General features: G+C 39.1%; 1 protein-coding gene across 1 annotated transcript in view; it reads right to left on the bottom strand.

Annotated features, from left to right (window-relative positions):
- The window catches only part of FRY (FRY microtubule binding protein), a 251,083-nt gene that overhangs the window by 106,638 nt on the left and 130,985 nt on the right, over positions 1-13,460 (bottom strand). Inside the window, exons 19-27 of the mRNA XM_003797632.2 lie at positions 11,961-12,143; positions 9,300-9,386; positions 6,798-7,057; positions 6,188-6,377; positions 5,457-5,581; positions 3,405-3,462; positions 2,427-2,518; positions 1,958-2,130; positions 323-483 (exon numbers count right to left, since the gene is read on the bottom strand). Of these exons, the coding sequence (XP_003797680.1) occupies positions 323-483; positions 1,958-2,130; positions 2,427-2,518; positions 3,405-3,462; positions 5,457-5,581; positions 6,188-6,377; positions 6,798-7,057; positions 9,300-9,386; positions 11,961-12,143 (1,329 nt within the window). The remainder of the gene's footprint in view (positions 1-322; positions 484-1,957; positions 2,131-2,426; positions 2,519-3,404; positions 3,463-5,456; positions 5,582-6,187; positions 6,378-6,797; positions 7,058-9,299; positions 9,387-11,960; positions 12,144-13,460) is intronic.

Below are 13,460 nucleotides of genomic sequence, written 5' to 3' on the forward strand. Positions count from 1 at the left end.
AAATATATGGTTTTCATAGAGGAGAAACCCGGGATAAAAGTGAGAGCTTGAAAAAGTTTTGTATTTTAAAAACTGTAAATAAATGCACTATTTACATATTTACACACATTTTCTGTCTTTATGTGTGAATATTTTAGAATTTCCGAGGTCAGTTTAAGTATTTATGTACATGTGTGTGCCTATTTTATTTTTTTGTATGTATAGTATTTTATCATATTATATAGTGCTATTTATTTTAACTTTATTTTAAAAGCATGGTTGTCAGTTTAAGGAAGGAGACCAGTGATCTGACAAGTCTCTCTATGAGGAAACTGTCACCTACCTTTAAGGCACAATACTGGTATCTTGTAATCTGATGGTTTCTGTCACTGTAACGATCCAGAGGAGTAAACATAATGCTGAAGGGTCCTGCCCACTGGCTAAACAAGATGAAAAGATGGTGCCTCAGGCTTTGCTGGGGGAAGAGAAATCTCCGATGATGAACTGTGGAGAAACACAAGAGTTAGTTAGCCTGTAAGACTGAATACAGTCTGTATCACTATTATCTATACTTCTTAAGTCTGAGGGAAGGAACACTTTCATTTCCTAAGTCCTATTTTCTTTAGGTAATAAAATAGGTATTTAAAAAGTGAAGCTTGGGTGGCACCTGTGGCTCAATAGAGTAGGGCGCCAGCCCCATATGCCGGAGGTGGCGGGTTCAAACCCAGCCCCAGCCAAAAACTGTAAAAAAAAAAAAAAAAAATTAAAAAGTGAAGCTCAATTTTCTTTCTCAGGGTGCACTCCTCCTCTCCTCTTGTTGCAGTTAGTAGCACCTTGACTCTGAGGAGCAGGGATGGGACCCACAGAGACTATTTTCGAATCCATACCTAGGAAAACTACCACATTTCCCGCTCAGCTGTCGCTTACATATAAAATGCCACTGGTCTCTGGGAAGAGCTCTGAAACACAGTATAGACTTGGGAGGGACACATTTCAAACACACTTTAACTGAAGAGGCTGACTCCTGTCTTAGTTTAGCGTCATCAGAGATGAGGATTGGTAAGAAGGTTATTAACACCAAAATAACGAGAAGCAGAGACATTGGTTGAGCTGAGTTGTGCCTTTTTGTAATTATGTCCCAAATTTTAAATTAGAATAATTTTTACAGTAAACTGTCCAGCTACTTTATTTCTATGCTTCTATTAGAATGAAAACATTTGATACCTATTTATGCTGTGAAAGATAATTGTCTTTATAAGGTAATGTTAAACCAAATGTAATATATAGTAAGCTACATAGAAATCTATTTAATGTGTAGCCAGGGAAGAGTCAGAGAGAGGAATACTGCTGTCATTACTTGTTCACAGATTAGCACAGAGACAATGTGAAAATAATGAAGCCTATGTGAATGTTCCTTTTGAATTACTTCCTTCATTATAGAAATCACATAAGTTGGGCAGCGCCCGTAGCTCAGGGGGTAGGGCTCCAGCCACATACACTGAGCCTGGTGGGCTAGAACCTGGCCCAGGCCAGCTGAAATCAAAAATGACAATTGCAACAAAAAAGAAATAGCCGGGTGTTGTGGCGGACACCTGTAGTCCCAGCTACTTGGGAGGCTCAGGCAAGAGAATCACTTAAGCCCAAGAGTTTGAGGTTGCTGGGAGCTGCGATGCCATGGCACTCTACTGAGGATGACACAGTGAGACTCTGTCTCAAGAAAAAAATCACATAAGTTCATTTTCAGATGGGAACCAAAATAAAGAATAGAGATGACCAGCATAATGCCATATTTAATTCCTATTGTTCCCTTCCCAATTCTGCTGCATTGTAACAATCTGGTCTCAAGTGTATTTCCAAGTATCTTAAATAAATAATTATATCCAAGACCTGTATACAGGCCAGTGGGATTAAAAAGGAAAACACAGTAATAAATAATAAATAAACATGAAAAGTAACTTGCAATGATGTATCATTATACCTGGAACACACTGAATCAAGTTGGCCACCATTGCACTAAAATGTGCCCGGATATCTTTAAGAATTTCAACTTCTTTGTCATTTTCTGCTTCAAGGAGCATGCGAGTCAAGTCTACGTATTCTAAGAACAAAGCTCCCAGGGCTAACGTATCCCGTTCTAAGGCTCCATTTGTGCTGGAATACAGAAAGGTTAAACTTTTAGATGACCAGTTTTTACGTCCAAGTGGTACATGCTTCATGAAAAACAAGATTCACTGTCAGAAATCACACACTAAACTTGTTCCTAACCTATAGGTGGATTAAATAGAAGATGAAAAAAAGAAAAGGAAAAGCAAGCTTTTTTTTTTTGACTCTTCTTAGTTAATGGTATCATATTTTAAAAAAGAAAACAAAAGAGAGAGAGAGACACACACACACACAAAAGACCAGTTTGGTGAGGAGAGATCAGCTCAGTAGAATTTTGACACTACCTGTCACTTATTACACCAGCATCAGCCAAAAGTTCAAAAATTCGAAGTAGCTGTAGCCTCAACAAGTCTCGCCGTTCTCGGCGTTTCTTGTTCTGTGTAGAAAGAGGTGATATCCTTATGAACACAGGCAAAACAATATTAACTGTAACAACTGTATGAAAGACAGGCCTAAGTGAGTCAATTTCAATGCTCTAAGCATAAAAGACAACAGGTATTTTTCTTTCTTCCAAATCGTTAGAGAAAATGCTTGCTATTACAGGCTGTAAGAGAAACAGATCGTAAGTGAGTCAATAAATATCTATTGGGTGGGCAGGTTGAGAACTAAGCTGGTGCTCCCAGTACCTGCTGAGCTGGTGCTCCCAGTACCTGCTGAAAGGCTCAACAACCTGAAACACGGGGAAGGGACAGGGATGCACAGAATCCCCCCAGCCCTTGGTCCCAGAGGTAACACTCTTCTTTTTCAAATTGCTAAATTTCTTCTATTTCTTATGTCATAGCTACTATATGGGAAGCTGATTTTTTCTTTTAGTCTTATTATTTTTATCCTGGTACATTGTAAGTTCATCCTTTTCAGAATTCTCTTTGGGGAAGATAACGTTGAGGAAAACGCTTCCTATGCCAAATAAGACAAATTACATTCTTGGTCCTCCAACTCTTTTTAAATAACAAGCAAACAAACCAAACACTGAAGTTATATTTAACTCAAACTTCTTGTAAAAGAATGCAATGACTTTTCATATATGTGACTATTTAAGTTGTTTTGCATTTATACATTTAGGATATGAAATCCACAGAACGGTATCACATTAAATTCTCAATACTGAAAATAATAAAAATAACAAAAGTTGAAATATTAAGTGTCATTATTAAAAAGTGGTTGAGTGTTTGTATTCTTTAGGGGAAACTATTTGGCCTGGTTGAAATTCACACCCTTGTCCAAGTAAATCAAGCTTCAGTTATTTAAATTTGAAATCTTACCTCTGGTCTTCGTTCCAGGGCTTCTTTCATTAATGGATGAAGTTCTTCTACCAGTTCTCTATGGAGAAAAGAGGGCAGCATTTGAAATTTATTGTTATTGACAACAAACTGGTCACTAAAATCCTGTCTATCCACTCAGTCCTAAATCACTTGCTTTTTTCACTTTGCTTCTAACATCAAAATCTCTGCTGACCTCATGATTTCCCTGTTGTGGTGAACTGGAAACAGGTATTGGCCTATACTTCACGTTATTGGTTTTGGTTCCAGTACTCTGCATATAATTTTGGTTCAATACATATTTACTGACTTGATTTTGATTTAATATTCTGGAATCATCTATGGCAAAAAACCCTTTGTGAACAATGAAACAATATTTTCCAAGTGTTTACTACATTCAAAGCACTTTACTACAAACTATGGAACTGAAGATAAATAAAATTGAGCCACTGTACAGACATTGTCAGTCTAATTACAGGAAAATGAATGGGTGTAGTTACTATGTAATACCTTTGGCATCTATGCTCAGGAGACTGACTTATAGCTGATTTTATAAAGAAAGTCTTTTTCGATTTCAGAGCCAAATTTCTTTATCTGAGATATATGATAAATACCAGTATGGCAAGTACTAAAATAGTGAGGTTCTCATAGAAATCTTTTATCTTGCATAGTACAAATACATCTTTTTTTTTTTTTTTTGAGACAGAGTCTCACTTTATCCCCTGGGTAGCGTGCCATGGCATCATAGCTCACAGCAACTTTTAATTCTTGGGCTCAAGAGATCTTGCTGCAATTTTTCTATTTTTTAGTAAAGACAGGGTCTCACTTTTGCTCAGGCTGGTCTTGAACTCCTGAGCTCAAGCAATCCCTTGCGTTAGCCTCTTCGAGTGCTAGGCTTACAGGGTGAGACACTGCACCCAACCCTAAAGATACTTCCTAATCACATTAATACATACCTTATGTTGCATATTTAGAGGGTGCCAAAAAGTATACACATTTTAAGAAAGCACAAACTATATTAAAATTGTAATACTCAATATATGCTGATAATAAAAGATGAACACAAATCATGTTGAGCACCTCTTATAATTGCAGAAGTCAAACGTGTCTTGAGTATTACAAATATATGAGAAATATTAAGAGGGCAGATATGGAAAAAAGTCTTAGGTTCTCGGGGAAAGAGTCCTTGGGGATTTCAGGGATTGTTATTGTTATCTTCTTATCTATCCACATGATACTATGGCTTAACTAATTAACCAATAACTGGTAAAACACTGGTTAACTGCCACCTACTGGGGTCAGAATCCACTACTACTTTTTTTTAAGGATAAAATCTGACTCTAACCATGAAATAACCTAACAGGTCTTTCTCAGTTGCCTTTAAAATGCTTTGCACATCTTTATTTTTCAAATAAGGTTACTCACAGACTACTGGGAATATTCTCTTTTCTTACATGGAAAATTTCATTTGAGATTTTATTTGTCCTTTGAAGTGTTTATTGCTTAGCTAAAGTCTTCAGAGGCAGCCCAAACTAACATTTTATGATACCTCTTTCAAAAGGCTCTGACAGCTTCAGACAGAGAGGTTATATGACTGCAGATATGAATAAAGAATACAGAAAGCCATGTATGCTGGTTCCATTAAGGCAGCCATACCCTATGGAGAAATCAACTAATGCCACAGAACCCTCTGGAAAGTGTCTCTGTGTAAATGGCATGGCAGGCTGATATTATTTTGGCATTGTAGCCTCTCATTGTAGACTGAGGATTGATGCTGAAATACTTTCATTTGTATTTATCTATCAAAAACAAAGCTTGCTAGCAAACTAAACTCTGAGAGGCAAAATCAAAGTTGCTATGACTAAAGCCAAATGTGAGGTAGGTGCAGGGAATTCTTGTTATACACATCAACTAAAGAAAGAACAAAGAGAACCACACAAAGCTTACAAACTCTCCAGGCACATGCCAACATGCAGACTCAAACTTGAGTGAAAAGGGGAATCACGAGGGGAGCCATATGTATGAATTTAGAACAACTCATTAAAACTACTGTACCTGAAAACAAGGGAATTTGTTCTTCCAAATCCTAAAACTAAGGACTCTGTGATCTCAATGCTCTCTAGTCTCATCAAAGGCACCAACTGCTTTAACAGAACTCCCACTGATGGTGTACCTATGGCCTGAAACAAGTTGATTAAAAGTGAAAAAGAGGTAACATGGTAATCAAAGGTTCCCTCAATCAAACGGTGATCCCACATTGTAACAATTTCAAAGTACTGAACCACATCCCAAGGCACTGCCATCATATCAGGGAAAAAAGAAAACCCCACAAATTTCATACAGCAAAACGAATGCATTTTTTCACCTGGGACACGGATTCTAAACAAAATTTTGTATGACAGTCTTCTTTATTAAGCCATTTAAGTCCACAAACCATCTTTAACGAAATAATCAAGGTATGGTTGAAGGGTGAATATTTGGTGAGGAGTGAGAGCCATGTGGTGTGTAGGACACGAACCAAACCTCAAGGCACAAATAAACACAAGTCACTCTATGGTCTTAAGCAAAGTTTCTCAACTTATTTTTATCTTCAGTTCCCCACTTGTCAGGGAAGAGCAATAAATTATTCACGTAAACACTCAATGGAATTTAGAAATGTATAGGATGAAAATTTGATCCCATAATACTCCAGATGGCAGGCACAGTGCAATTTGCACTGTGAACTCTAGACAAACAAGCTAAAAAAAAACCTTACAGAATAATTCTTCTGAAGCATGTCATGTCACCTTGTTATCGTAGCTCACTGTACCATCAGGTGTGGTCGCCATTATTTCTGGAGTGGAAGCTCTTAAGTGTCCTGGGCTCATAATACTGGGTTTTGCAACTCCAAAACAAAGAATAAGGTAATTTCTCCACAAGGTAACATAGTTGTCTCCACTGCCGGCAGTGCTGGTTTTCTTGGCATTAATTGGGCTACTAGAAATATGGAGTCAAAAACAAGAATGAAACTGAGTTCTGGATTTTAAGCACCTCATATTAATAAAGATCAGATCATAGGAAATGCTCTAATAGAGATAAACAACTGTCCATCAAGGATGTTGGTCAAAGCATATCCACATTGGATGAGAAGTTGAGTAGAAGAAATTGAAGGTCTCTTTCACCAAGAATAGCCTGAGATTACAGATTTGGACAGGATCATATTGATTATTAAGTTAAAAAAAAAACCAAGCTCTAGACAAAATTTTTTAAATATGATTTGACTTAATGTTAAGAATTCTCTAGTGGGAAGTTCAGAAATTTGAGATGATCATCATACCCAATTGTTGCATAAAAGGAAAATTTAAGAGGACAGATGGCAAGACAAGAAAACCAGAGGAAAGCACATGGATCCCTTACTTTGGGTCCACCAGGGGCATCACCGACTGGAGCCGAGTGAAGGCATAAGGCCAGGCGTAGCTGAGGGCTGTCGGGCAGTGTTTGGGCAAGTTCTCCTGCCGGAGGAAACTGAAGAGGCAGAGGACCCAGGGGTCTTTGACAGACTGTGCAAATATCCAGACATGGGAAGGGCTCTTCACATCATAATGGCTATTGACCAGGACTGCGTTCCATTCCACCAGCCACTGCAGGTCCACGTTGTGGGTCAGCGGTAACGTTGCCTGCAGGTACAGAGGGGAGGTGGTGAATCAAAGCTGAACTGAAATTCTCCATCCCCACCAGGCTTCGCCTGAGTGTTCTTTCTTGCAAACTGCTTTTCCTGACCACCCCTGCACTGGGCTGGCTTTGGATTTGGATACCCACCCTGCACCCACCTCACATGACCTTGGTGTGTAGTCACCAGTACTTCCTGTGCTACAGGATAAGGAGCTTAAGGGCAAAGTTTAAGGACTGAGGTCATATTCTGGCTGGTTAAATGTCACATACCACTGTGCATCAGTACACAGAAGCTGTTCACAAAGTATCTGTTAAACAAATACGTGGCATTAAAATAAACATGATTTAAACTCAACCATGTATTTACCATTTTAAAATTCTGAGAAGTTATTCATCTTCAAGATTCATAAATGTGTTTTTATCCCTGTAACTAGTACATATTTAACATGTGATTTTCTTTATCTTTACTTAGTCTGAAATACCTTCCCTTTGATTTAGAAAGATGGCTAAGCACAATTCTTTTTAGGAAAAGCATTCTACTGATGATTTTTGAGATAAGATACCTACTTATTCTTGTCCTCTGGTTAGCAAGCCAAAATAATGCATTTCAAAAGCTCTTGAAAGATAAATATTCATATTGCTAAGTTCTTATATTTCATTTTATTTTAAGTCCAGGTAAATCAAAGCTTAGGGGACACCAATTTCCAAATAATCTGGCTGCCCTGACATGAGAGGAAATTGCCTTTATGTTTGTTAGGTGTCTAAAGTGATGCATTTTATCTGCGGGTACAAGCGTTACAACAGCAGCCTCAGGGGTTAATGGAGCATAAGGGGCAGAGCTGGGGCTGTAAGGCCTGAGAAATGAGGTTCCGAAACAGGCACTGCCCAAAGCCTGTGACCTGGAGAAAGTACTGACCATCCCAGTTCTACCTAGGTAATCTATGAGTTGGGAATCATGGTGCTGATCTCACCTAATCTTTCAGGGAATTATGTCAGACAACAGCTGTGAAAACACCTGGCCCAAGGCACATCCTGCTTCTCCCACTCCTACTGCCTCCTTTCTAAGCTTCTGATGAGTGTAGTATTGCTGACCTAGTTACCCTTGCTCGCACTGTGATGCCAGGAAAGAGAATGAATGAACGCACATGAACAAAATAGAATAGTGGGCAACTCTGACATGTATGTACAACACTTACAGTTAACAATTTGATTTAGTCTGTCTCCCTAAATTAAACACCACCCTACAATTATAAATTCTAAAAGAAGCCGCTCTGCTTCACTGTCACTGTTAGGGTCTGCACTGTTATTATTCCGACTAGGAGCAAGAAGAGGGTTACTGAAAAGAGCAGTCTGTTCAAGCTCAGAAAAGGCCAGGGAAAGCACACAGATGTCTTTAGATGTTGTATTCATTTATAATTATCTGGCAAGCATCTGCCTCAGGCATCAGTAATATGGATTGTGCAAAGAGTCCTGCCCTGCCTCCCTTCAGCTATTTCACTGAAATAGCTCCAGATTCTATTACTATACTTTTATTTTTAAAAAGTCAGATAATCAAAAGCAGTTTCAATTTCCCTTCTACTTGTTCAGGAAATTGAAAGCTGCCAATATACTTTTTAAAAGGAAGAGTGTATTTGGGCAGCAGAGAAAACTCTCCTGGATTCAGAGTCCAAACAAGGTCAAGTCTGGCTCTACCACTTTCCTTCTATGGAACTATGGACTGACCCCCTTCACAGTTCTCAGTCTTGATAATTGTGAGGGTCAAACAAGACCATACATATGAAACCATATTGCAGAACAGAAAGCAGCCACACAAACAGAAGTTACACAGTAAGTGTACAGTAAAATATTAAGTCTTAAAAGTACAGTGAATAAGGCAAATTATTTCTTGTTAGGCATCTGGAGCAATTCATCTTGAAACTGCAGTTTGTAAAATATTATCTATGTTCCTAAGGCTAACATTTTGTTTGAAATTTATCTGACTTTCTCCTAAGCTAACATTTGAAAAAACAGTCTTATTTTTATAAGTACCTTTGGGTCACTTTATTAAGCTGACATAAAAAATTCTTCCACATACTTTTTTCTTTTTGCTGTTTTTGGCCAGGGCTGGGTTTGAACCTGCCACCTCCGGCATATGGGGCCAGAGCCCTAATCCTTTGAGCCACAGGCGCTGCCCCATGGTGACTCTCTTTTTCAGATAGGTCCAGAGCGTATATCTCAGAACCACTAGCAACTTAAATGTGTACTTACCGAATCCGAAACTGCTACATGAATAAAACTTTCGAGAATGGAAGAACTGAGGTGATCCATGACATCAATCATAGGCCTGTCATCATCCTGTACAAAGGGGAGGTGATTACTTTCCACAGGAAAATGAATCCTCCCCACCGACCCCACCACCTCCATCTGGTACATGAAGCGGACCAGCACATGAGACAGTGATAAGGGTTTTCTCACAGAAAAGTGAGTGCCCAAATGACGAAAGGCAGTAAGCAAAATTCCCTGTGGTTCTGAGCTCTGTCTTCCAAGTTTAGTGGAAGATAATTAGAACTCCAGTTGCACATTGTCCGGAAAAGACATATACCTGAATTTCCAAGACTCATACAAGGCACATGAGAGTCTAAATACTTACTCATAACACAGGTTGTTCACCAGAGGGTTCATGTCATTAATTTCAAGGAATGAAACCCCCACAAGGATGTGTTATGTCACTGTTGACACGCTACTCATGTGAAGTCACAGGACTGCTACATTAACTGACACACTGTTGACTCTGACTGAATTTTAGTTCTGCAGAAACTAAAGACTGACTATATGTTCTTTGTGGTATTCAGGTGGCCTACCGCTATTTAATAAAAGAAGCAAATTGGAAAGGTCAGAAGAGAGGGTTTCTTTCTTTTTTTTTTTTTTTTGTAGAGACAGAGTCTCACTTTATCACCCACAGTAGAATGCTGTGGCGTCACAGTTCACAGCAACCTCCAACTCCTGGGCTTAGGTGATTCTCTTGCCTTAGCCTCTAGAGCAGCTGGGACTACAGGCCCCCACCACAACGCCTGGCTATTTTTTTGTTGCAGTTTGGCTGGGGCTGGGTTTGAACTCACCACCCTTGGTATATGGGCCCGGCGCCCTACCCACTGAGTCACAGGTGCTGCCCAAGAGAGGGTTTCTTATTGAAAATTCTTCTACATGAATAATATGTAAGTGAATATATACACAGTTGCTGTTATACAGAAACTTGGGAAGATAAAATTACTTACATAGAAGCCCTATGGGAAAGCCCAAGAATGTCTGTATTCATGTGTGAATAAGAATGGCTTAAGGAAAGTTGTGGCTTGTCAAAGAAAGCAACATATGACAAACATCCCTGGCACAGTCTGGCTGACTAGCAGTTAAGAATACGGGGTATGATAAGCACATCCATAGGTATGGCTCTGACTTCTGGCTCTATCATTTCCTATTGTCATATACATTGACTTGAGTGAAGTAAGGCATTTAACTTCTCTAAACCTCAGCCTTAGTACCTGTCGATTGGGGTAATAACAAAACCAATTCTCAGGTTGTTATTAGGGTTAAATGACACATACAGAGCAACTATTATTATCCTTACTTTCATAATTAGAAACATAATGGTGGATAGCTAAAACATCACAGGCCTCAAGATTTACCAGATGCCAGAGATGTGCCTCTGAAATGTCTCAGAAATCTATATGAAGAATGTGAACAGAAAGGACTGTGATGAGCTTAAAAAAAGTGACCATATTGAGGGCCATAAACTCAAGACTAATGATTTTTTTTTTTGGGAGGTAGTCTCTCACTGTGTTGCCCTCAGTAGAGTGCCATGGTGTCATAGCTCACAGCAACCTCCAACTCCTGGGCTTAGGCGATTCTCTTGCCTCAGCCTCCCTAGTAGCTGGGACTACAGGCACCCGCCACAATGCTTGCCTAATTTTTGTTGTTGTTGCAGTTTAGCCTGGGCTGGGTTCAAACCTGCCACCTTTGGTATATGGCGCTGGTGCCCTACTCACTGAGCCACAGGCACCGCCCAAGACTAATGATTTAAAGGAAGAACATGGGAAGTTGCAATTTTCTAAAGAAGCATGTGACATTAAAAGCTGTTTTTTTCCCCTTTCATCAGCTCATGCAAAGGGTTTGGCCCCCCCATGCCAGGAGGACATAGGCAGCAACATCTGAACCAGGGTGCACAGCAGCTGACCAAGTGTGGCAGCTCGGCTGGAGGTGGCCATGTTTGGCAACTGATTCCCTCTCCTATCTCAAGAGGACAGGTTTCTTTCTTTCTTCTCTCTCTTTTTTTTTTTTTTATTAATTCATAGCTGTGTACATTAATGTAGTCATGGGGTACAGTGTGCTGGTTTTATATACAATTTGAAATATTTTCATCAAGCTGGCTAATAAAGCCTTCATGGCATTTTCTTAGTTATTGTGTTAAGATATTTATATTCTGCATTTTGATGCCATTCTTCTACCATCATCAATATTGAATAACTTTCAATTATCCAGACTATTTGGTACCTTGATCATTTTAAATGGGATGCTTTATTTTTTCAAGTTTATTCTTTAATATAAATGTAACAGTATCTTCTTAATTAGATGAGTGCTGGACCCTATGAAGGCAATGATCCATAACCAAAGCTCACTTCTCATCAAACCAGCAACCCTTACACGACCAGAAATGGTCTTTTCTCAGGAAATACGACTTATCTTGACTTATCTTGAGTAGATTCAGAATGCTATTACATAACTAAAATCCCGAAAATGAATAAAAAATTATGTATGGACCTGATGTGTGACATAAAAGTATATAAAGTAGTAATGCATTATTTGGAGTTTTAGTCAAAAATTTCAAGACAGTTGAAAGAAATGAATTGGAAAATTCAGACGAATCATCCATACCTCAGGCTGACCCAGGGCAACAAACAAAGCTCGGATTTCCTTGAGTATTAAAACAGACAATTTACGTGTGGCCACTTGGAAGCTGCAGAGTAAAACCAGAGCAAACCCTTCTACGGCATGGAGCACGCTGCAGTGGGGACCTCGTTCCGACTGAATCCTGTGGCTGGAGCCATTGGGAATTAGCTGTTGAGCAACAAGAACAACATTCTCTGTTAAGCAAAACATCCATGAAAGCAGAAGGATACTCTTTATATGTACATCTTTTGGAACATTTCACCTTGTAATATTAAAATAAATGACAATGGCTTAGAATCAGACATGTCAGTGAATTCATTAGTATTCATGAAATATCCTAGATCCCTTTTTGTTTTTCAGACCAGTTGTTGCTTTGGAATACCATCAGCCATCTGTTACCTCTGATGAAAAATAACTTTTCAAAGGCTATTAATATTAATAAAAACAAAACTTCTTTCATCTATAACCACATGGGATTGCACTATGTATACAATTAAAGTGACCTCAATTTGTTTTCACTTAAATTCTCCACAGACTTCTCTATAGACTATCAAATTTTCTCTAAATTCTCCACAGACTTCTCTATAGATTATTATAGCAAATTTTCAAATAGTGACTTTCTATCCAGACTTGCTTACTTGTTTGCATGTTAGATTCTCATTTAGGTTTTGCACATTTTTTGTGTTGGATTCTGAAATTTCCTAAACCACAACCAAATGAATCTAAAGCAAAAGCAAGCCAGACAACAGGTGTTGTCAAGAGTCTATGACAAGGTGTTGTCAACAGGCTATGACAAGAGTCATAGGTGATCCTTGTTTTTCTACCTATCTTCTGTGGGCGCATGGAGAACACAAAGAAGAGGCAGGGAGCTGAATGTCATCTCTGCATTTAGCCCTTCTGGGATTCCAGCTGTTCCTCCACAGTCCCTAGATTCTCAGTTACGCTCCTTTCCAGCCAGACCCTTTTCTCCATCCGTTCATGGCCAATGCCAAGTCACCACTGCCCTGATTCTCCTCTGAAAACTTCCTCAACACATGCTCCAAAATGTTACTGATTTTTACCATTTAGGACCGAGGCGTGAAAGGACAAGGAAACCACAGGAGTGCACCATCTTGTCTGTGGATACTGGACAAAGCGACCAATACATTGCTGACTAAAGTTAACTTGTTTATATATGGTGGCCATAAAGTTCACATGAAATTTATTTTTTATTTTATTTTATTTTATTTTATTTTTTTGAGACAGACTCTCACTGTGTCCCCCTCAGTAGAGTGCCATGGCATCACAGCTCAAAGCAACCTCAAACTCATAGGCTTAAGCGATTCTCTTGTCTCAGCCTCCCAAGTAGCTGGGACTATGGGCGCCCTCCACAATGTAGGCTATTTTTTTTGTTGTTGTTGTTTCAGTTGTCACTGTTTAGCAGGCTTGGGCTGGGCTCGAAGCCACCAGCCTCAGTGTATGTGGCAGGCGCCCTACTCACTGAGC

This window comes from Otolemur garnettii, unplaced genomic scaffold (genome assembly GCF_000181295.1).
Source record: "Otolemur garnettii isolate 467f Iridium unplaced genomic scaffold, OtoGar3 scaffold00120, whole genome shotgun sequence".
In the NCBI taxonomy this organism is placed as follows: domain Eukaryota; kingdom Metazoa; phylum Chordata; class Mammalia; order Primates; family Galagidae; genus Otolemur; species Otolemur garnettii.